Source organism: Megascapheus bottae, chromosome 12 (genome assembly GCF_031878675.1).
Source record: "Megascapheus bottae isolate mThoBot1 chromosome 12, mThoBot2.hap1, whole genome shotgun sequence".
In the NCBI taxonomy this organism is placed as follows: Eukaryota; Metazoa; Chordata; class Mammalia; order Rodentia; family Geomyidae; genus Megascapheus; species Megascapheus bottae.
The window spans coordinates 52,260,684-52,286,375 of record NC_143520.1 but is presented as its reverse complement, the minus strand read 5'-3'; the positions used below and the strand labels follow the sequence as shown (position 1 = coordinate 52,286,375).

Here is a 25,692-nt window from a genome sequence, read left to right as displayed (position 1 = left end):
ATCCCCATTCATCCATCTTTACTATGTGCCCCGGCTTCTGATAACCTGTTGTATTTTCAATTTCTATGAAATAAGTGATTTTAGAATCCACATAAATGAGATCATGCAGTATTTGTCTTTCTGTACATGTTTTATTTCACTTAACATAATGCTCTCTGATTCTATTATTACTAAAGTCAAAACAGGAGGCCAAGTAATAATGATTTAAATGTATGCAGTTATATGTATAGCTAACAAATATATGCCAAAAATTCAAGAAGGACTGAATTTGGAAGGTGAGATTGTAGGTTATTTTAGCATTCCTTTTATGATTGTTTATTATGAACACTCAGCAGTTCTGATTATTTTTATAATAGGAAAAATGTAAAATTATTTAATTATGACATGAAAAAGACTCATACCATTATATATGGAGGCAAATGGGTGTGCTGATGGAATGGGATTATTCTTATTTGAAATTCAATACCCATGAAAAAAGTCATTTTTTAAACTGCTTCAGCATACAAAATAATAAACTAAGTATGTTATTCCTGACCCAGGAGCTAGAAATGACCTTTGTAGCTCTGAAATTCTGAAATAAAAAGAAACAGGAAATCATACTTTCCTGTCATAGATAAAGAAGACAGTTTCACAATTTTCCCGGATGATCAAAACTGATTGTAACCATAATGGTTGCTGATGACTACAGAATTTTAAAAGGAACCTCCTAGATACTGCGGAGTTTCTTGCAACCTCTTGCTTTAGCCATGTGTCCATACCTGTCCTTCAAACTGGACTTCTACCCAATCAATACCTGGCAGCTAAGTACATCCCAATGCACAGTGCAGACCATGCAAACTTTATGTTATCATAGTCACTGGGGGAAACTTTATCTATCCGAGACTGCATTTCTTGCTCTGTAAAATGGAGATGATTATGTCCAATAATGATGCTCCAATGATCAATTATGCTAATACATGTAAAGTGACAACACAGTCAAAATGATGCCATCTTCTTGGGTAACTTATTAGTTTTAGCAAATAAACTTTTTACCCCAACGGATTCTGGTTTATTTTTTCTTTTTTATTCAATGATTTGTTACCCAGGAGATGCCAACTTACCTCTGCATCTCCTAGTCTTCCGTGTTTTTGTTTCTTACATTTTGGTTGAATTCTTTATGAGTGTGTGTCTGTGTGTCCTCTGATAGCATCCAGGCTGCCACTACTCAAGACTCAGTAGGAACAATTGAATCCTTAGGAACTTTATTGCTCAGCAATGAGTGGAACAGCCTCTAGATACCCATCAGAGCTTGTAAAGGTGAATGCAGGACATCAAGCATATGTAGCAGAGGCTGACCTAGCTCAACCAGGGGAAGATTCAGGCAGAGTTTTACTGGGGGAAATAAGCAGTACATTACTCTTGAATGACACAAGTGGGACAAGGTAGACCAAGAATCTGCAGAAGGGAGCCAGAGGACAAGAAAATGGGATATCACTCAGGAATGCAGGAAGCTCAAAGGGTTGAAGCAGGGGATGGCCAGAAAGATCTATTTTCCAGCAGGCTGAGAACCTCAAATGTTGAATTTAAGCAGTAACTGAAATTCCACAAGTATTCATGGAGCTGTCTGTCCTTGGCCTACAAGCAGATATAGTGACTGAACTTTGCATCCTCAGACTCAGAAAAACACTATCCCATTATTCTAAATGTGGCCTCTTAGCATCACTGCCCACAGTACAAGCACCCCTATTACACTATGCCTATCTGGCAAATCTCCTGAGAATCACAGTCATTAGTGGAATTTGACGTGGAAAAGGGACAGATATTATTTTTTGCACCATATGCATGAAACAGCAGGTAAGGATTGCACCATTTATTTCCTGGGAACAATAGTCAGCCATGTTCTGTAGAACAATTATTTTACCCAACAAACTCTGGAATAAGTCAAGTTTATATCAAACTATAGGCTTCACTTTCTTTTTCTATCTGGGCAAAAACATATACTTGTTCAGACAATATGAATACAAATATTATTGCACTGTCATTTCCTATAACACACTGAATTTTATTATTTCATATTGTGATATTATTGTCTTCTCAAATCCTACCTGAAGCCACCAGTTCTCTAGTCAATTTTTGGGTCTCAGAACATTTCTTCTCTGGGAGCAGTTACCATAATTCTTCTCCATAAATACCTATCAGGACTCTAATCACTGGCATTCCCTTTCCACAAGTGACTGAGGCATAGAAACATGGGTTACATCTGAGGAATCCTGGGTCTGTAGATAATATTTATACCTACTAATATGTATATGTATATGTTTTATATATGTACATGTATATATATGCAAATGTATGTGCTATATATACATATATAAAAGAACACATGACAAATGTAGTTTTGTTTTGGTGCTGATTAACCAGAAATTTGAGCAAATTTCTTGATTTTCATAAACTTCCGTTCTATCTACACAAAGGGCTATACAGAAAGTTACAAAATCATTGAGAGAGTTATATAAGCTCATACCTGAAAAGGCATTGAGTAACATTTAGGCCCCCTGTTCTGCTATTAACCCAAAGGAATATTTCAGTGGGAAAGGTTTGAACCTGGTGTGACTTATAAGGACTGTGAAAGGAATTGCTTGGGCTTTGGAGTCCAGTAGCTTTCAAGTTATGTTGAGCAGTATCTTTCACACACTCATCACCATTTTCTAACAAGTAAACATAATTCATGACTTTTCTCTTGCATTCAACTATTTCCACTGCCACCTCACAAAGACTCTTAAACCTGACCTCTGTGGCAACCCTTAAATAAGCTATTTTTTAATTGAGAATTTAATTTAGCATTCAAAATTCAATAGGATCTGACTTAACTGATCTCTCCTATCTCATTCTTGTTTCTAAACCACACATGGCATGGCCTTGACTTTAGTGTGTGATGTGTGTTTAGAAAGTATGAGAGGTGTGTGTGTGTGTGTGTGTGTGTGTGTGTGTGTGTGTGTGTGTGTGTAGTGTGTGGTTCATGCATGAGTGTGTGGTATGTATGTATGTATATGATGTGTGTTAACAATTTGTCATTTTTTATGCTTTGAGTATGAAGTCTTGTATAATCACATCAACTACCATTTGAGAAAGATATTATTTCTACTTTTCATGTGAGAAAAATCATTCACAAAGAGATGATATATGTAGTTAGCAATTGGTGGACCCCATGTGACTTAACCAGACTGTAGTTCTGAGTGTGCTAAGCTCCTTTCCAAGCATGAACTCTCTGCCTGCGATTCCCTGGTGGTTAGCTTTGCAGTCATATTCTCTGCCTTTTCTCTCTTAGAGGTCTCTCTGGATTTTCCTTCAAAGTATATTGCCATTCCCTTTATAACCTTCCATTGGAATGATACCCTTGTGCTTCTTGTTTGTCTAGATCTCCAGCAAGATAGTGTATTTTATGAAGACAAGAGTTGTTGGATATTGCTGCCTTTATTTAGACCCCAGCACTAGACCCAGGTTATACAAGCACTCAGCACATATGAAACACTGTGGTATACAAGTACCAGTAGATCATTTTTGACTTCTGTCTACCAAGTTATTTGGCCTACCTGAGGGGTTCTGGCTTCCCACTCACATTCAGAGGGTTATGTCATTTCAAAGCCTTGCTTTGTTATTTGAGATATGGGACCTGTATCATTGTTCATATAAAAAACATTCTCTACAACAAAGATACATGCCTGCCAATCAGCATAATTTAGCCAGGCCAGAGAGGACAAGCTTGCTCTTCCAACACTTACGGAGAAACTATTTATATATGCAAGAGAGCCCAGCCACAAAACCCCTGGACATTTGCAATATTAATTAAATCACACATGAAAGGTATCAGTTATTTCACAGTTGGAGACGCAGAACTCAAAAAGAAGTTTTTAAGAAATATTAAAGATTTCCCCAAATAAATACTTAATAACTCATCTAGACATCAGGAAGATATTTAGGATTCCATTGACAAAATAAGTGTAAGATGGAAACATTTTAATTATAAAAATCATACCTTCAATATCCCTTGTTAACAAAAATTAACATTAGTTCAAAAATTAATTCTTAGTTTTCCAAATTATACATTTTGTAGCCATTGTATCCTGATAATTTTATTTGGTCTTTAATTTGCAGAGGAGCCTATCTATGGACATCACAAGCTTTATTTACCTTGTATAGCATTATGATGGGTACTTAAAGTACACACACACACACACACACACACACACACACACACAGATAAAGGAAAAGAAAAGTTTGCTGGACCTGGGGGCTATGACTCTTGCCAATAATCCAAATGTGAGGATCACATTTGATATCGGTGTAGACAAAAGAAAAAAGTTTCAGATATATTTCAATCACAGAAAAAAACAAGCACATTGTGCCTAGCAACAATGAAAGCAAATAGGGGCTCAAGGTCCTGTCTACTTTTGGGGGGAAAAGTTATTAGGAAAACAAAATTGGCAGATGACATAGCCAAGTGATAGAAAAGTTGCCTCTAAAGCTAAAGGTTCTGAGTTTAGAACTACAGTAACATCAAACTTAAAAAGAAATTGTATTAGAATGTATATCTGCGGTAAAGACAAGGGTCTTACTGGACTATAGAGAAGTAAGCAATCATTGCAAAAGATAGTGTATATATCACCAGGGAGGGGAACAAAGAAAAATAATGCATCTTCCATATTCTCTCTGATAGTTCCTCTAAGCTGTGTATAGAGATTTCTTTCTTTGGATTAAATAAACCATCCTAGGTTTTAAAGACACTAATTAGCACATATTACTGCATTTACTTCATTTAAGGTTCTGAGCAATCCAGATTTTTCTCCTTTGAAGAAGAGGAAGCCCAGAAAGATTGTAGCTTGCTCAGAGGCATCCACAGCTAATGAGCTGCTTGACATTGAAGCCACAATTTTCCTCACTAAAGAAAGAGGATTGTTTTAAGGACTGCAGGAAACAAAAAGGCCTTTGTGAATTGTGTACAAAGCTTATGTTTCAATATCTGTGTGTGGGAGGGTGTGTGTTCCATGTGCATGTTAGGAAAATATGTATCAACACCAGAAAAAGATGACATTAAAAGATAGGTTGGCCTGGGTCGCTACTCTTTTGTATTTGCTCCTGTTCACATACAACACCTTATTCAGAGCAGTGGCTCTTTCTGTGAGACCTGGATAAAGCACACAATTTTCTGAGAATGGTCTGGAAACCCTTGTGATGTCCTCTCAGCCCTGCCAGGTCCCAATCCTAGTTGGGTATTGTGGTCTTACTTGACTCACACATTCTTGGTCTACATGTTTGTTGAGCCTCCTTCAGGCCCCTACGTGAAGCATAGAGGAAGGCACATGGACATCCTTCACAGAGGTGACCACTGTGGCATGAGGTGGTCCAGAAGAGGTCCCTGCTGAGGCAGTGCTTCTCCTGAGTCCTGAGTGATGATAGAGGTAGGCAGATAGGGAGAAAAGTAAAATGGCTGATAGCTGTCAGAACTCACATATTCAAAACAAGGAGAGGAGAAAGACCTCATCAGATCCTGAGTGCATCAAGGATCAGTCTGGCTAGAGCAGTGGCTTCAGCAGCAAATCTCAGGACCAGCCATGTGGATGTAGACAAGGAGGCTGCCAGAATAAAGAGATCTAGGTCCTCATTAGAGTGTGGACTCTGCAAGTCAGGGGCATGGAATCTGCCATCTGTGTACTGAGGAGCCTCTTAGATGATTCTGGTCAGCAGAGAGCAAAGCTGTGCTGTACTGAAGGCTAGCATGCCAGAGGCTATGGTTCCCCTGTGGAAACCAGAGTCAGGATCTTTTGACAGAAAGTACAATTCAACATGAAACTGTACAGTTTCAATTTGATCTTGAGGTTCAATACTTAGTCCTTCCTGTATTCAAGAGCTGTGAAATTGCAGTATCAGTCCTATAGTTTTAGAATCTTCATTTGTGGTTATTGTAATATTTTAGGGTAATTATTCTGATTCTTTGCACAGTCAGCTCATGTTTTAATTCTGCATACCTATCCTACCTTCCTCAGTGGTGTGATACAATTTTATTGTCTTTTAGCGAGATAATCAGGACATTCATGTGTGGTTTTGCAGGGCCTGATGACAGCTCCTCAGAGTTTTCAGAGCTCATTGTTCTGGCCACATTGCCAGGGACCCAGAATACAGCCCATGATTATTTACTTCCTGGAGTAGATAACCAATCCCACTTTCTCAAAATTGATTTTTAGTATCTCATCATTGCAAACTCAATTCAATTCAATTTGTGGTTTGTTATAATGATGATACATTGGCAGGCTCCTATAGACTATGAAGGATAGGCCATTCATGGACTCCCAGATACCCCTGTTAAGGGCAGGCTCCTCAGCTCAGTATCCTCCTCTTTTAGGACAGGACAAATATGGCACTTGTTTCTCCCTCTCCCTGAGGAACTGAGAAATGCCAGTGCTGGACGATTTCCTATTGGGTCCATAATTGCTGACCCAGCTGTCATGGCTTGTTTTCTGAGAAAGATGGAGTTCTGAAGGCTGATTCTGACATGTTTGATGGATGCTGGTAACCTGTCAACAAGCCTTCTAAAAAAGAACTTTACTGAATAAAAGATCCCAAGTGGAAATCCCCAAGTGAGCTGAACAGGGCTCCAGTGTGGGCCTGAAAAGGAGTGCAGATTCTTCCAGCCCTGAAGTCAAAGCTCCATTTTGAGATGAGAAAATAGTCATCTATCCAGAGACAATTAGTGCCCCTCAGACTCTCCTGGCTCACAGCAATTAAGATTTACTTTACAATTTTATTTGTACACTTTTTTTCAAGGTATATTTTATAAGAAAAGCGTGATTATTATTCAGATCAGATGCTTGCATTGAAGACTCATGGGCCTTTGCTAGCAATCCACAAAACACCAGGGTCTGTGGTCAGCTCAAATTTGCATAAATTCTCTAAGATATTCTATGGCTTTTCCAGGCCTTATCAGAAACTCGGATAACATCAGATGAACCATCACCATGGTAGATGTTTCCAATGTGAACTGTGGAAAATTCTAAGTTCAGCTGTTCTCACAAAATTTCTGGCATTTTAATGCCTGATGGGCAGATCTAAAAACAGTATGGGTCTCAAGACATCATAAAAAAATACAAAAATGAAAAAAAAATCATATCTGAATTTCAGCTCTAACCTTGCCAGACATGCCTTTTAGCTCTGGCAGAATTCTATTCTTCTGGCATCTAGCTTTTTGGATATGTTACTGCATTAATATCTGTGGGCACACCTAATATTTGTAGTTCAAATGTACCATTCAGAAGATATAAAGATTACACAGACACCATGCATTTATTTTAGGAAGCATTCATAGTAGATATCCTTCCATAAATTAACATGTAAGTACATTGACCGGTGTTAGGTCGTGCATGTTCATTTTGACCCCTGTGCTCTCAGAAGCATAGATGGTGAGGACATGGACCATGTTAAACAGAGAGTCAGACATGGCAATGCCTGCATGACTGAGTTTTCTGCAGAGTAGGGTGCAATAACAGGAAATGTGGTTATGACTCATAGAACTTATTAGATAGACAAAAGCCTGTGAGAGTGAAAACAGGAGATATAAATTACTAAGTGGGGTCAGGGAACATGGAATAGAACATCAATGAGCAAGCTGGAAGACACATGGGCATACCAAATGAAATATGCCATTGGCAGCAAATGAGAAGGCAGTGGTCACTCCATGAAAGGGAATACAAGTTATCAAAAGTTCTCATTCTTGAACAGTATTTCAAAACTCTCACAACCCATTTCTCAGAAGAACAGGAATTACCAAGGCAAAGGCTGTTAGTGAGCAGCCAGCCAACCTTAGTGAAATAGTATAATACAATTATCACTACAGTGACCACTTGAAAGGGAGAAAAGGTAAAAACAAATTGTCACAGACAAAGCCTTGACATTTGCTTGGAAACCCACTGCTGCCTATAGGGTTTGACCTAATGATAACGTTAAGTCCCACACAGGGTAACAGAGCATTAACTAATCAGGAAGAACAGGTAGATAAAATGTTCCTTATCTTGACCAGCTTTACCTACCAAAGACTTAATTCCCTCAATCTCCATATTTACAAGCATGCATGTGCCTGCTTCTTATGGCTTCTGAAAGTATGTTCATTCCTTATTTTGGTATTTCCAAAGCTAGCAAAGAGGGGCAACGAGTCATGTGTGTTTGTGTTTGGAGGAGCTTTCAGATCTTCAGTGATTCAGAAATATCATAAAGTTATTGATTTATAATACAAGATCATCTTGTTTTCTCATTTCTACAGTCAGTCAGACACACAAATTTATATTTTTGTAGAAAAGACTTTGAATCATTTCTGCAGGAGCTAAGAGCAAGAAGAGAGGCATATTCCATCACTGAACTGGTTTGAAGACATTTCTGTGCTTTTCTTTTCTCATTTTTGGAGTGAAAGACTTCAATTACAGTGAATGATCTTGAAGGATTTCCTAGCTCTAAATTGCCAAGATTTCTTTTGTGTGTGTCTTTTTTTGCTGGTCTTGGGGTTTGAACTTAGGGCCAGGGTATTGGTCTCCTGCTCAAGGCTAGCATGCTCTACTTTAAGCCAGAGCTCCACCTCCAGTTTTCTGGTGGTGGTTAACTGTAGATAAGAGCATCATGAAGATACTGGGAATAGCTTTAAATCTCCAACCTCAGATCTCAGCCTCCTGAGTAACTAGATAACTAAGTGCCATTGACACTTAACTAAGCCCCAGGATTTCTAAAGTAGGGTTCAGAGATCCCATGGGACTTCCAAGGCCCACATGGCTGCTGTGATTTTGTCTGTCCATACTTCTAACTGTCAGCAAAGTTGTAAAAGAACCATCTTACATTCCCCTTAGCCCCACATAAACCTCAGAACAACCCAGGTGAAATTTCCAATTTGGCAGTCTTTCTCTCTTCCACACATGCCCCAGGGTATGACAACAACAACAACAAAAACAACAACAACAAAAGAGGACAGTTGAAGCAAAATGACAAGGAAAGTTGTTGGGAGTAGGAGAATATAACCTGAACTCTGAAGGTAATGAATTCTGGATGATACCACTTGGAAGTGATTAACATAACAGATGCAAACCCAATGTAGAAGGGAGGCAACTTGAGTTACCAAGTGATGACTCCAAGTCTTAATGAGCCTGGAAAGTCTGATAGACCATAATACTTGATTAGAATTAATAAGTATTTGTTTCCATTTCCTAGAGTTAGTTTCAATAAATATTATTTTATCTCACCAGATGTAGCTAGGCATTGCAAGTTTGTGTTTAGAATCAAATAATTCTTTTACAAATCATCTTTCCACATATAAATAAATTTAAATAGACTCCTCCAATAAAATTCAATGTAGCCTAAACTCTTCAGATGGATTGATGGTGTCAAAACTCTTTAAGATTTAGTTTGTTAAAAACTCACTTCCTGGACCGGGAGTTTGGACTAGTGGTAGAGTGCTTGCCTAGCATGCACGAAGACCCGAGTTCAACTCCTCGGCATCACATACATAGGAAAAAAAAATCCAAAAGTGGTGCTGAGGCTCAAGTGGGAGAGCTCTAGCCCTGAGAAAATCCAAGGACAATGCTCAGGCTCTGAGCTCAAGCTCAGGACTGGCAAAAACACAAAACAAAACAAAACAAAAAAACCCTCACTTCCTAAGCTGAGTGCCAGGGGCTCATGCACATAATCCTTGCTACTGTAGGGGTTGAGCTATGAGGATGATAGGTCAAGGCTGCTTAGGTTAAAGAGTTTCTATGAGACTGTTATCTCCAGCTAATTACCAGAAAACTAGAAGTTTTACTGTGGCTCAAAATACTAGAATGCTAGTCTTGAGTATGAGCTGAGGAACAGCTCATAGGCCATGAGTTCAGGTCCTACAACTGATAACCAACAAACATATCTCCTTGGAGATATGACAGAGGTATGGGTTTGAATGGAAAGAAGGGGAAATGGAAGAAATGTAGCCAAAATGTTGAATGATGCAATATTGTAGAGTCCTTTTTTATGCCAAACACTATCTCAAGCAATTGCATACATAAAGCAAACACTATTTCATCTCCTTTATTACAGAGGATTCAAGATTGCTCAAGATGACAGACCTGGCTGGTGATAAAGACAGCTTGCCATCTCTAGTGGCTTGAATCCAGAGCTGATATGTTTAACATTTCTCTAAGCCTTTAAAAGTTCTCAGATTTCATTGAAAATCCTTATGATTTATCATTACTGTCATGAAAATGACAGTGCGGAATAAAAAGCAACTGACTACAACAGTCACAAAAAGCAAAGGAGGTAAATAGCTAGAAAACAACTATACCTACAATGGGTGAGTGAAGCTACCTAGATATTGTGATTTAGTGGGACTGCACAGAAGATACTCTAAAAATTTTATCCACAGGTGAATCTTATGCAATGTTCCCAATTGCAGACTGAGGAGATACAGGAGTCTTTAGTATTGGTGATATTTTAAAACTTCCCCTAAAATTTCAGAATTGTAAATATCTCCAAATTAGAGGTTTCTAGTTGTGTTTGTGGATCAAAGATGAATCTATGCATCAGATGATGGAATATGATGTTTTTCCTTCTATAGAAAAGAGATTTTCATGTGATGTGATGAAATATCTTCAGATGTCCTCTCGATTTTGTAGGTCATACAAGATGTCCTGGGAATAGCACAGAATTGATTGTATTCTGCCTCAGAGGTTGTCTGACACTGGAAATGGTTTTTCCTTCACTACTGACTGAGATGGGCTCTACTCCCTCCTGAATTTTGGGTATCTAAGTATATATTGGCCTTTGATACAATGGAGTTTATAATCTGGTAGATGTAATGCTGCTTCTGAGTATGCATCAGGTTGATGACAGGTTCATAAAGAACTACATGATAGGTAGACAAATATAGAAAGGATACCTATCTGTACTTGGTGAACAAGCCTGTGGATAAATGAATACTATTTCGAGGCAAAAAAAACCTTAAAAAATCAAGAATAATCTGATGTAAATTGGAAAGTAAAGGGCACCACTCTAAGAAATAGCATGAAAGTTGAGGCAGATTAAATATTGAGGCAAAAAAATTGCACAACAGGTAGAGATGACAGGATCATGATCTGAAGTCTGATCTTGATAAACTCATGGAAGCCTACCTTAAAATAAACACATGGGATCCTACTTTAACATTAAACAAACAAAAAAAATCAGAGGATGTGGCTAAAGTGTAGAGGACAACCCTAGCAAGCACAAGGTCCTGAATTCAAGCTCCAATATCTCATCCACCTAAAGAAAAACAATATAGAATAAATGAAGCCCAAGAAGGAAGGAACCATATTATAGACCTATAGAGACCCATAGGAGGGCAAGAGATGGAAGAACACTTGATGGACTTGACACACAGAGGGCCAATGGAAACTGAGTACAGACAGAGGACATTGCTAAGTAGAAGGCAATGAAGTACTTAACATAGTAGAATCCATATTTCATGCATAGTCCTTTGGATTTTTCCAAAGTGTAATCAAAAGTTACTGAAAGATCCAGGCGCAGTGGCTCACCCCTGCCATCCTAGCTACTCAGGAGGCTGAGGATCAAGGTTCAAAGCCAGCTGGGGAACTAAAGAACTTGAGAGTCTTATCTCCAATCAATCACTAGAAAATGGGAAGTAGAGTTGTAGCTCCAGGGATAGGGTGGTAGCCTTGAGCTGAAGAGGTAAGAGACAATGCCCAGTCCCAGAGTTCAAGCCCCATGACAAAAACAAAAACAAAGCCATTGAAAGGTTTTCAGTGGGCAGGAGATCAACTCTGAATTTTATGATGGTCCTGCTCACTGTGACTGTGATAATGGACTGAAAGAGGAAAAAAAAAAACACAATTGCTGAGTTTAAATCTATGCAGCAGAATATGTAACCACTCTGGGTGAGGGATTAAGAGATGAAAATTTACGCATATGGTAGCAATGATTTAAGGAATAATAATAGTGACAAGATGGAATTGCTGTGGGAAGAAGGCAAGAATTCATCTTACTTCAGTTTAGGTATATGGTGGTCTTTACTGAGATGTTGAGTATGTATGCGAGTTGCTGAAAGATTTGTAAGGACCCCTGTGCCAAGCTGAAGCTGTGAGAAACTGACTGGCAGTCCAATCTCTAAGCTCCCCGAACACTGGGGGATGGGTTCATGGAAATATGGAATTGTCTAGGAAATAGCAAAACAGAGGCTCAAATTTCTACTGTAAATGAGTATAAGATGTAGTGAGTTAACAGTGGAACTTCATTACTTCCCTTCAGCTTCCTAAGATAAAGAAGTTAATTATCACTTGTATGCAAACTATGCCTCATCTTGTAAACCTAGCCTCTGCATATACCTTAAGTCCTTTTCCCTGTATTAACTGAGCCCTATGGTCCTCCCCCAGTTCTCAGTTTTTCAGTAGGTCTCCTGTAATTTTTCTGTCCTTGAACATAGCAGATTGTAACAAGTTTGTTTTAAATTGCAGCCAATTGAGACATAATCCGACTGAGATATCAATCATTGTGTATTCTGTGTGTGTGTGTGTGTGTGTGTGTGTGTGTGTGTGTGAGAGTGTGTGTGTGTAATTGAACTCAGGGCCTAGGCACTATCTCTTAAGTTTTCTTTATTTTCCATTCCTGTAGCTTTAGCTTAGGGCCTCTCTGAACTTTTGTGCTTAAGACTAATATTCTAATAATTTAACTACAGCCCTGTTTCTGGCTTTTAGAGATTAACTGGAGAAAAATGTCTTAAGAACTTTCCCACCTGGACTGGCTACAAACCAGGATACTTAGATATCAAGTTTCCTGAGTACTTAGTATGACTGAATACGCCATTAGCATTCATAAAATATAGACCTTCAGGATTCAGTAAACTTATTTTGTTTGGCATGCCACTTACTTAACTTTTCTTTACAAACTTCATCTTTTTTGTAAATTCTATTTTCTTTTTAATCCATGCTAGGGACAGAAGGAGGGAGGGCTGTAAACACACAGTGCGCAGGCTGTGCCACTGAGCTGCATCCCCAGCCCAAGTTTATAATTATCTTTTTCTTTTGGCCCATACTGGGACTTGAAATTAGGGCCTTGAGCTCAAGGCTGGTGAGCTACTTCACCAGTGAGCCACAGCTCCACTTACTAAACTTCATCTTTATGAATTTATTTTCTTTACTATAATATATACAATTAGAGAAATAGAAGCATGATGGAAATGATTGAACATGCACCTTGAGCAAAAACAAAACAAACCACAACAAAGCCTCAAATAAGAGCTTGAGGCCCTAAGTTCAAGCCCCAGAACAAACATATGCATAATGACAGCCAGGAATTCCTGCCTTGAATAGTTGTCTTGAGATATAGGGTATGTGTAAACCAATATTGTGCCTATTAGTGAAAAAGATGCTTCAAAAATGTTGGTCATGATGATGATGGCAGCCCTTTTAGTGACTGACTAGTTCAATGAAGGAAAAGAAGGCACAAAAGAACTACTAGCTTTCAGATAACAAGGTAAGATGAGAAATAACATACCTTAAGAGCAACAGTCATACTTTATATGGCTCTTGTTTCTATATCTAGGAGGTCCTTTCATTTAGCCTCATCATATATGGTCTTATGTATCTAGGTTTTGGCCTATTGTAAACCTCTGCTAGGAGAGTCCAAGGTTTATACTAATTACGACAAATGAGGGAAATCATTGAGCCTATTTTCCTTTGAGTCTGGCTTACTTTACTTAATAGGATTTGTATATATGTTTATTTGTTTATTTGAAATAGGATAGGGAAGAGGGGAAAACAAGGTGAGGAGAGGGAGTGGGTGAAGGAAATGGGGACAAAAACATGAGAAGGGGACATGGGGGACAAAAACATGATTGTTAAGGACTCCTTTGCAATCCTATAAGAAGAAACAGAAAAGCATCTTTCTGGACAGTTTCTTGAAGCTACTAGCTCTCTTCTTGAACAATCTTTGTCACACGTCACCAAAGGCACCCAAGAGCCTGCTCAACAGAGTTCTGAAAAGAATTCACTTCTTGGAGATTCTGAGGAACAAGTAAGCAAGAAGAGCCGTGGAGGATGACAACCCAGTGTTGAATCCTCAACCAGTCATCAAGAATACTGGAAAGAAGCCAAAAAATACTAATGAGTGTGGTCCTCTTAAGTTTTTAATTTGTCCTGAGAGGGGTTGCACAAAAAGGGTGAGAGATAAATCGGCTCTGAAGAAGCATTCTCTAGTTCATCAACCTCAACAGTTTGTGTGTTCTGAGTGCGTGCGGGCATTTGCGGAGAAGGCCAAGCTCAAGAGGTGTAATCTGGTGCATAGTGGAGAGAAGCCATTCCAGTGCATATTTGAAGGGTGTGGAAAACGCTTTTCCCTGGACTTCAATTTACGCACACAGGTACGCATCCACACTGGGGAGAAACGTTTTGAGTGTCCTATTGATAGCTGCAGGAAAGAGTTTATTCAGAGCAGTAACATGAGATCTCACATGTTAACTCATAATAAGTAGACAAAGAAGCACTGAAGAAACAGAAGATGAAAGTAGCCCTTATTAATAGAAGAGCAATTGGAGAAGAATTCACTTCCCAGATAATTGCTTCTAGAAAGGGAATTTTTTAAAATTCCCTTGAACAAAAAATGAGTTTTCTAACATTTTCCTACATATGTGTGTGTGTGTGTGTGTGTGTATGTGTGTGTGTGTGTGTATGCAGTATTTCTGTATCCTCATTTTCCTATTCTCTTTACTCCCCAAGTTCTCTAGAAAACAATTTTTAAGTTTAATACTTGAAATCTTCAAGGGATATTTTTGGTTTGATTAAGATGTTCCTATACTTTAGTACTTTTTTTTTTTGGACCTGTGCTAGTGTTTAAATTCAGAGCCTAGATGCTGTACCTTAGTTATTTTTGCTCAAAGCTAATGCTCTATCATTTGAGCCAGAGCCCCACTTCTAGCTTTCTTGGTGTTTTTTGTTTTGTTTTGTTTTGTTCGTTGTATGGTTTGAACTCTGGACCTTTCAATAGAAAGACCAATGATTAGTGAACTTTAAAAACATAATCCTTGATAGATTATGTGTTAGATTGTTGGATATATTTTCACATACCACAAAGGAAAATAACTGATTTTTTACCTTTCTACTTTCCAGTTATGAGCTTTTTGTAATGTAGGTCACAGAAGTAATCAATGAATATTTTGTAGTGGATAATAAAAAATGAATATTTATTCAAATATATATATATATATGTATATATAGTATTTGTCATGGTGCTTGGACTCTGGGCCTGGGCATTGTCCCTGAGCTCTTCAGCTTAAGGCTACCACCCTACCCCATGAGCCATAGTGCCACTACTGATTTTCTGGTGGTTATTTGTACTTTCATGCCCAGGCTGGCTTTGGACCATGATCTTCAGATCTCAGTTTCCCGAGTAGCTAGGATTACAGTCATGAGCCACTGGCACCTGGCACTACATACAAATTCTTTAAAACAAATACATCTTATGATTTTTATCACTATCAAATGATATTATAATCATACAATTAGATATGAATGCTGATGTTAATTCATATTTCAAAATTAAAAATGCACAAAACCTTAAAAAAGGAAATGTACCTTCTATCTGGTGAATATAATGTAACACTTCTATTAATTCCAATAAATTTTTTTTTAAAGCTACTAGTTTTCTCCTCCTGCAAGTGACTCCAGTAATGACAGCTTCAGCTTGTTCCCCTTCTTTTATTCCCTTGTAACCTCTTTAAGATATACATTGGTTTATTCAGTTGTATATTAACACCTACATTTGAGGTTTACATCTTCATCATTTTCATTCAACAGTGTGAAGGAAGCATATCCTTTATTTACATGAATGTGTTTGACCAAAGGCAATAGAGCTTAGCAAGAGACATGATATAAGAGGAAAAACATAATGAAGGAAGGTTTGATGATTCCTTTGAAAAAGAAAATCATGTTTTAAGCATGGCTGAGAGATATTCACACATAGTTGATGTTTAATAGCCGATATCAACTAGCCAAAGGGAGGGTCATAAATTGTTCAAGAGAAGTTATCTATAAAGATAAGAATGTTTTGTTGTTGCTTACTGTAGCATTATTATGCCATGTAGTTACTTACCCGTAGTAACTTTCTTAGAAGGAAAAACTTGTTTGTTTGGTTTTTTAAATAAATTATCTTTAAAAAGTTGTACAAAGTACTTTGGCTTTTGTTGATTTTGTCTTTGTGCCAGTACTGAGGCTTGTACTCATAGCCATATGCTTTTGCTTGCTTTTCCACTCTAATTGGCCCTCTACTGCATCATATACATCTCCATTTTTAAAATTATTTTTAGCACCAATATTTTTCATGTTTTCCTTTTTTTTGCCAGTACTAGGGTGTGAACTCAAATGTACATTTCTTTAATCATTGCTAAATACATTGAAAGATATGCTTCTATTCCATTTTTGGACTTAGGAGAGGACCTGCAAGTAGATTGAAGCTCAGATTTCCTTTTTCAGTGACAATCATAGATATAGGTGTCTGAGAGAGAACTAGACAGGTAGAGAGTAAGCAGAACCAGGTATTGCTTAAATCCCAAGATGAGTCCTATGTTGAAGCCTATCCTTGGATAGAGGTCCATAAAATGATTCAGGAGTCAGACATTTTTTTAATGCAGGTAATTTTTTGAAAGATTTTATTAACACTGATTTTTACATCATATTTCAAATGTCATGTTTAACAGACAAGTATTCAAGAAGGGAATCACTATATGCAATCACAGGCACATAGATTTTAGAACATAATTAAATTGAAGCTGAGGGTTTGTATATCATAGATATATATCAATCTATATAATATTATAACTATAGAGTATATATCCCATCATAGATTTTTATGTGTATGTCCATAGCCTTGGGTACTCAAGGCTATGTACTGTTTGCATCTAATATCCACATATCAAGGAGATCATGTGCCTTTATCTCACTCAACTTGATTTGCTCTAGTTTCATTCATTTCCCAATGAATGCCATTATGTTATCTTGTCTGCTGGCTATGTAAATTCCATTATGTATGTATGATATATATCATAATGTAGATAATTTTAAGCTGAGTAGTAAGTATCATCTGGAAATCCTCCTAGAACAGGAGTGGAACAATATTTCTGGAAAAGGCAGTAGCATATATGATAATGTGCAATGTTAGAGAATCTCACAGGTTGGAAAGTACTGATATTCATGAGCACGGAGTAGAAAGTGAATGTGGAAGACTTAGTAAACTCAAGTGGTTGTAAAACACGGTCTTTTCTAAAAGCCTTCTAGGACTCTTGAAGGGATGAGACATTTGTGCTCTTTTTAGAAAGGTCTAGAAAGCAGAGACCCTGTCAAAGCATGTTACTGGGGTAAAGGGTGAGGAAAGACAAAGACAAAGACAAACATAGCTGGAGGATGAGACATGGAGAGAAGGTCCAGTTCCTGAGACTCCCAAAAAGAAATAAAAAAATGACTCTTCAAATTATGAGGTTTGGCTAAGAAGGATAATGTCATCTGATTTACTCTAGTATCAGGATAATTGCTTTCTCCTCTTGCCTATTTCCCCCGTATTTTTAGGTACATACCATTTCTTATTGCATGGCTTTATTATATCCTTGTTACCCCATTATAGACTCAGCAGTTTCAACTATTTACCAAATACTTATTGCAAATACTTTTTTTAAAATCATATTTAGTTGAGGATACCTGGCAGACACAGTTACTGCCTCTGTGAAGCTAAGAAACAAAACAGAGGAGGCTAACATCAGAAGGGCAATCATACAATTAACAGCTGACATTTAATCATGAAAATTACTTTGAACTACAAATTCAGGACTTGTAAAAGTCCAGCAAAATATTTTGCTTTTCTTTACATCCTTAATGCTTTGCAAGAGGCTTAATATATTAAGTGCCACATAAATGTCTCCATCTGTAATAACTGAATAAAATAGTATGCTGATTTATTTCCAAAATGATGATTTGTACCTTAAAAATTATAGAGCTCTGAATTCTTACCAAATTAAACCATGTATTGAAAGGTAAGTCTACAGAAAAGATTGATAAAATGGAAGTAATTTTATGTAAAGAAAAAAATTAACAAATGGGTGTCGGTGGCTCACACCTATAATCCTAGCTATTCAGGAGGCTGAGATATCTGAGGATCATGTTTGAAGCCAGACTGGGAAGTAAAGTCTATGGCTCTAGTTGTAGAACACTAGCCTTGAACACAAAAGGTCAGGGATAGCACCCAGGTCCTGAATTCAAGTCCCAGGACATGAAAGCAACTGCAACAAAAAAACTAACAAGGAATGATTGCACAAGAACTTGGCGGTATATGCTGAGACTAGGTGGCTGGGATGGAATATCCATTCCTCATTTAAAAATCTATATTGAGAAGCTGCACTTCAGAGATAAGGTGTGTTATTTCACAGTGCATGTGTTCATTACTTGGGAATCCATAGATCAAATCATTAGAGAAAAAGCAAACAAGTCAGGCTGCAATTTGTGGTACTTTTAAATAAATAAAGTCAAACCATATGACCATATGATGAGAGTAGATGTATAGGGCCTAGACGTGTTGACATTAGAGAGAATTTCAGGACTACTTTGAAAAGGTGATATCATAATTGACACTCATTGACAGAAGGTATTGACAGTATTAGTCTAGAAAAGACTATTCTGTGCTTAGGGAACAGACAATTACAAAATCCTGAGGTAGCAAATGTGTGGCATGTTTTAGAGACAGGTAAATGGCCTGAAGAGCTAGAGAGGAGCAAAAGGAATTTGAATAAATAGGTAAGGAAACTTCCATGGGAAATTTGCTCTGAGAAGTCTCAGTTTTGAATGAATCAAGCAGGCAATGCATGATTTCCCTATGTAGAGCTCATTTTGTTGGTCATTTTGTGTGCGCAGCATGAACTTGGAACCTTGAGTGACATTGACTGAGACAGATCTTAGGCTATGATCAATTCATAGATTTACTTTTTCTGTATTAAATTTGAGACATTATTCTTTTGCATGAAGATATTAAGGAGACACTTGTTCTAGAGGTCAGGCTGATAGATAGACAGGTAAAAGTTGATAAGCATGCAGAAGATGTATACATTTAGGGAATCCCATTAATTCAGGAAGCCAGAAAATATGAGAAGAACCTGTACCTGATGTCTCAGAAGATAAGATAGGTGGGACAGATGGGCTGTTTTGGAAAAAGAAAGTAGAAAAGTCATGTGAACTAATTCCCAGGAGGGGCATTTGGCTATGTAAAGGTCCCTTGTATATGTTGAGTGAAACGACTTGTGCATTTATATAAAGGAACCATATTATACGTTTCTAGAATTTAGAACATTCATTGCAAGGAAATGGTTATGCAGCTCTGTGGCCATTAAAACAAGTGTAAAAGCACAAGTGACCACTAAGAAGAGCAGACTTGAGTCTATGATAGAGGCTAACACTCCTGTCTGTGGTGGAGTTGCTTATCCCTCAGGGAAATATCACTTCTGTAGAAAAATCTGAGCTTGAATATTTCTTTGCTTTCAAATGGCAAATGGGCTGAAAATCAAGGTTCTCTCTACTTTGAACCTTCATAAAGTCACTGCTTCTAGGTTCATTCAGCTCTTAAATAGAAGGCTTGTCTAGTTCTTGTTAGAAGTGGCTGTATTCCAATAGGCATCTGTCAGTTCTTTCACAGCTGGAACAGACTCTGTAATGTGATGATTATCATTCTCAATGTAAACAAACTGATATGTGGAGAGTCTCAATCGCAAACACACAACAGCGTTGCTCCTAATCATATAAACACTTACTGTAAGAGCATCCATAGACCTCTGCCCTCATGCCAATCTTCCCACTGGGATTCCACTCTAAGGGCACAAAGCGGACGAAGCGAGCTCTCACAGAGTGAAGTAGCTTATGATGCACCACACTGTCAGCATTCATGTTTCCTGCAAAGGTCTAGAAGAGAAAGGAAGACCCAGTGAGCTCTGAGATAACAAGGAATATTCATGATATTCAAGTCTCTTGGGAAAATATCTTCAATTTCTCTGACATTGATCAGACATAAGTGAATAATCCTATGACCTCAAATACACTCGGAGAAAATACCAGTTTTTTTTTCCTTTTCAAAAAAGCCTTTAAGTACTTATAAAAAGAAATTTCAATTCAATATTCCAATTTGTGAGGATAATGCATCTTGATCACTGTGACCTCTTTTACCATTCTCTCCTATCTCTCCCCATGCCATCCATCTCTTCAAGTTGCCTAGATCCATATTCACATAAGTACCTTGAATATTCTGACTACATTCACCCACCCCTCCTCTTTCCATCTGTCTACTTCTTAGCTTTATTCCCCGGCAACACATCTTCCAGCTTCCTTGTATTCATACTGTTAAACTGTAAATTAGATCTTCAGAGGCGTTACACTGTTGGAATCCTCCCTGACTCAAATCTGTATTCTTTGAAAAGCTCCTCTCCTCTCTTATGTGCAACTAAGCTTCATGACTAAAGCAATCCTAGCAAGGAGGAAGGTGTAACATATAAAAGCTTTACCAAGTTAATAATGTGGATGAAGTTCAAACATGCCTAATGTTCATAATAACCATGTGCTGGGAGATAACTGACAACCTCCTCTCAGAAGGAAGGGCTTTACTGAAGTAATTGTTATCATTATTTGAAGCTTAGTCACTCTGCTAAGCACTTTCCATTACCATTATCACCATTTACAGATAAAACAAAAATTGAAATCTAGAGATAGAAAAGAGGAAGGAACAAATATCTGTACTCAGTAGGTAATTGGTCTAAAATTCAATGTCAAAGTTATTCTATTCCTAATCTCTTTCTCTCATTTTCAGTCCCACTCATCTGTCCTATTGCTAATGTTTACAGGAAGAAAAGATTTGAAATAAATATGTAGTTCATTTCATGTGTTTTTGATGTTTAAGTGAAAGATATAAAACAGAACTACTTATTCCTTTTTTTTTCAAATGCAATATTTTTTATTGTAATTAGTAAAAGGGTTACATGATATTTGCCAGATAGAAGGTGCATTAATTCACATACATTGATACCCTTTCACATGTCTTGGTACCCATTTCCCTCCTCCCCCTACTTATTCCTTATTTGTCCTCATTTGTATGATCAACGAGTATAAGTTTTTTCCTGAAATTAGAATATGAACATTTTTCATCTTTTCTTTTTCAGTCATCAGGCTTGAACTCTGGGCCTGGGCTCTGTCCCTGTGCTTTTTCTGTTCAGGGCTAATTCTCCACCATGTTGAACCACAACACCACTCTTGATGTTCTTTTAGCGAACTGGAGATAAGAGCCTCATGGACTTTTATGCACAGGCTAGCTATGAATTGCGATCCACAGATCTCAACCTCCTGACTAGCTAGGATTACAGGTATGAGCCATCAGTGTTTGGCGGAAATCAATAATTTATTTGGTGTATTTTGTCTTAAATCTTATATTTAGTTATATTTATATTAGATGGAATAAAATGTAAAAATTATGAAATTTACCATTCTCACCATTTTGTTTGTTAGTTGGTTTGATTTTGTGCCCAAAGCAGGCTTCAGACTCCTGGCTTATTAACATTTGTCCTCAAAGCTGACACTCTACATCCTGAGCTAAATTCTACTTTCAGCTTTCTGCTGGTCAATTGAACATAATATTCTTCTGGGTTTGTCTGTCTTCAAACCTCAATTCTCAGCTCTTATCCTTCTGATTAACTGGGACTATCAGCGTATGCTACACAGGCTCAATGCCATTTTGACAGTTTTAAAGCATAAAACTCCTGAGCACTAGGCATAGTCACATTGTTGGTAATCCATCACTGCTGTCCTTCCTTAGAACTTTTCCTAGCCATCCAATTTTATCACACCCTTTTCTAGATAGACAGATAAACAGATAAATGGATGATCGATAAAGAGATGATACATAGATAGATAGATAGATAGATAGATAGATAGATAGATAGATAGATAGATAGGCACGCAGTATTGTGTGTTGAAATCTAGGCTCACTCTCAAGAAGGGGTTACTCTCAAGGAGGGCATTGTTTAAACAATTACTTTAGGGAGAACCTCATGAATTTTTTCCTCTAGCTGTCCTAGATCCTCATATTTCTACTTTGCCTTCTTTGAGGCTAGAATTTCAGGCCTGAGACTCAGTTCAAGCCTTTTCTCTTAAATGAAGAATATCAGCCTTCTCCCAAAAGTGCTTGCATCAGTATGCCTCATAATATATCTTCCTTTTAGAATATATAGATAAATCCCACCTGCCATTTACAGTTAACACCAACTAATAAAAAGAAATAACCTTCATTTGCTACTGATTATATTTGCTAAGTTCCATCTTCTCAAATATCTAGAGGTCTGGAGTAAATGGGGCCTTGCCAGGGTTCTGTATACCATGGAGATAGATAATACTTATCTTATGACTGTATTACTATAAAAAGGTAAATTTATAACCTATGGATATTTTACTAGACTTTATTGTTTAACTCATGAATGCTGTGCTCTGGGTATCATTCAAATAACCCATCTTCTGGGCTGAACTGGACATAGGGCCAGCAAATTACTTGACTGTGGCTTTTGGTCTCAGTCATCAAGCCTTCCAGTCCCAGAGCTATGTTAAGGTCAACTGCATAGTTTCAAGGGCTCGGGTCAAAGAAGATTCATACTATACAGTTTTCAGAACTAACGTTTACGATGCATGGTCCCAGGGACTTTTAAAATCACTTAGCAGTAAACAAAGCAAAACTAGCCCCTTAGCAAGTTTATCATAATGAGACTGGATCCTAGAAATTAGGATGAAAGGCTTGGGAGGCCTTTCACATTACTCCGCTTGGAGATACGTGAAGTTTTGGCAATTGAATGACTGCTATGGCTATCATCATAGCTGTAGAAAAACCCTTTTCCACACTGGCCACTTGCTACATGTCTACTTACATTAGGATATACATGCCTTTATATTAGGCTGTTACTACCCTTGTGCAGAAAGCTTTTAGACCCTTGATTACTGGAGAACCATTAGGGTACAACCTCTCTCTTTCCCTCTCTCTTTTCCTCTCTCTATTTTCTCTCTCCCTTCCTTTCTCCCCCACACTCTCTTACCTACATACATATCACACTCTTTCAGAATAGTCATGCACCTTACAATTGCTTAGTCAGATAATAAGGTGTACACTGTCCACAGTGGAGATGGGTGATTCACAGCCCTAGCAACCATGACATTTTGAACACAGTGGGAACTCGGCAGATACTTTCAAATTCCAGTTCTGATCAATAGTATTATATACTCTATTTCTCAGAAGGCTTTTGCTTTGTTCCACATTCCACACATCCATCTAAGTAGTATTATAATAAATTCATGAATAAATCTTATACACTTTCTTTTTATCTTATTATCATTTATTTTATTTATTTATTTTAATTTTATCTTTTTATTATAAATGTGATATTCAGGGGGTTACAGTAAAATAAGTAAGGAAATGAGTACAATTCTTATCAAACATTTTCCCCCCTCCCTCAATTTCTTCCACTATCCTTCCTTGACAATCCCCTACTTTGAAATTGTAAAGATCTTTTCCAACAGAGTGTCTTGTGGGTATCACACATTGGTTTACCCTTGATCCTTTGTCTCATCATTTCTGTGGTTCTCCTTCCCATTCTCAAATCAGACAATATATGTATAATATAAAGGGTATGAAAATCAAAACAGTAATCACAGGGAGTAAACCAAGGGAGTAAATAAGCAAAGAAAAAAATAAGGAGTAAATCAACGGAGAAAACATTGAAAGAAGAAACTGCATATGGGGGCCAGGAGTTTGGCCTAGTGGTAGAGTGCTTGCCTAGCATGCATAAAGACCCGGGTTCGATTTCTTGGTACGACATACTTAGAAAAAGCCAGAAGTGGTGCTGAGGCTCTAGTGGTAGAGTTTTAGCCTTGAGAAAAATCCAAGGACAGTCCTCAGGCTCTGAGCTCAAGCCCAGGACTGGCAAAAAGAAAAATGAAAGAAACTGCATATGGTACACTAAGAACAATAAAACCCTTTGTTTTCATACCTTGTAGATAATTTTAATAAGCATTAGTTTATATGATAATATGTATATACCTATTGAGCTACTGTGATCGTCTGCTAGAACTATCCAAGGCATATACTAATTATTACAAATACCAGCTCCTTTGGGACACGGCAAAGGCAGTACTCAGAGGAAAATTTATAGCTCTGAGTGCCTACAATAACAAATTAGAAAAATCTCAAACCAACAATTTAATGTGTCACCTTAAGCTCCAGGAAAAAGAGCAAGAAACCAACCCTAATCCCAGTAGAACGAAGCAAATTTTTAAAATAAAAGCAGAATTAAATGAATTGGAGTCCAAACAAACTATAGAAAATAATCAACAAAACAAAGACTTGGTTCTTTGAAAAAATTAACAAAATTGAAAGACCCTTAGCAAATCTTACCAAAAAAAGAAGGGAGCATACCGAAATAAACAAAATCACAGACGAAAATGCTAATATCATGAGTGAAATTACAAAGATCCAGAGTAAAATGAGTGAATAGTTCTCAAAACTCTACGCCAACAGGGCTGGGAGTTTGGCCTAGTGGTAGAGTGCTTGCCTAGCATGTACAAAGACCTGGGTTCGATTCCTTGGTATCATACACTTAGAAAAAGCCAGAAGTGGTGCTGAGGCTCAAGTGGTAGAGATCTAGTCTTGAGAAAGTCCAAGGACAGTCTTCAGGCCCTGAGCTTAAGCCCAGGACTAGCAAAAAAAAAACAAAACAAAACAAAAAACAACTTTACTCCAACAAATTTGAGAATCTAGAAGAAATCAATGAATTCCTAGCCAACATTAACATAACCACACTGAACCAAGAAGAACTAATCCAACTACACTGGCCTATTTCAAGCTCTGAAATAGAAATGGCAATAAGAGACCTTCCACCTAAGAAAAGCCCAATGCCAGATGGATTCACAGCTGAATACTATAAGGTCTTCAAAGCAGAGCTCACACCAATACTCATCAAGCTCTTCAACAAAATTGAAAATGAAGCCTCTTTACCAAACTCATTCTATGAAGCCAGTATAACCCTAATCCCCAAACCCAATGGAGATTCATCAAAGAAAGAGAACTATAGACCTATTTCTTTGAAGAAAATCGATGCAAAACTTCTCAACAAAAATACTGGCCAACTGTCTACAACAACTCATCAAAAAAAATTATAAACTATGATCAAACAGGATTCATCACAGAGACGCAAAGCTGGTTCAACATACGCAAATCAATTAATATAATTCAACACATCAACAGGAGCAAGGACAAAAATCACATGATTGCCTCAATAGATGCAGAAAAGTCATTTGACAATATCCAACACCCCTTTATGTTAAAAGCTCTGGAGAAACTAGGAATCAATGGAACATTCCTCAATATAATAAAGGATGTGTATGACAAACCACAGCTAGTCTTATACTTAGTGGGAAAAAGCTAAAGCCATTCTCTCTAAAATCAGGAACGAGACAAGGATGCCCACTCTCTCCACTCCTCTTTAACATAGTATTAGAATTCCTAGCAAGTGCAATAAGGCAAGAAGCAAGCATAAAGGGGATCCAAATAGGGAAAGAGGAAGTGAAACTTTCCCTCTTTGCAGATGACATGATCCTGTATTTAAAGAAT

At 37.6% G+C, this 25,692-nt stretch overlaps 2 protein-coding genes across 2 annotated transcripts in view; one reads left to right on the top strand and one right to left on the bottom strand.

The window, feature by feature from the left end:
• Positions 1-25,692, bottom strand: part of Cntnap5 (contactin associated protein family member 5) — an 852,241-nt gene that overhangs the window by 452,439 nt on the left and 374,110 nt on the right. The window contains exon 4 of the mRNA XM_090342979.1: positions 19,814-19,961. Coding sequence (XP_090199105.1) covers positions 19,814-19,961 — 148 coding nt within the window. The remainder of the gene's footprint in view (positions 1-19,813; positions 19,962-25,692) is intronic.
• LOC150056539 (zinc finger protein 42-like) lies at positions 10,245-14,503 on the top strand. Its single transcript, XM_090343063.1, has 3 exons — positions 10,245-10,299; positions 13,898-14,046; positions 14,120-14,503. The coding sequence occupies exons 1-3, from the start codon at positions 10,245-10,247 to the stop codon at positions 14,501-14,503; spliced, it is 588 nt and encodes a 195-aa protein (XP_090199189.1).

Excerpts from the sequence above, each read along its gene's own strand:
- LOC150056539 (XM_090343063.1), top strand. The coding sequence starts at position 10,245 with ATGACAGTGCGGAATAAAAAGCAACTGACTACAACAGTCACAAAAAGC. Across the intron at positions 10,300-13,897 it reads AGTCACAAAAAGCAAAGGAG|AAGAAACAGAAAAGCATCTT; the intron begins GTAAATAGCTAG and ends CAATCCTATAAG. Across the intron at positions 14,047-14,119 it reads TTGGAGATTCTGAGGAACAA|AAGCCAAAAAATACTAATGA; the intron begins GTAAGCAAGAAG and ends AATACTGGAAAG.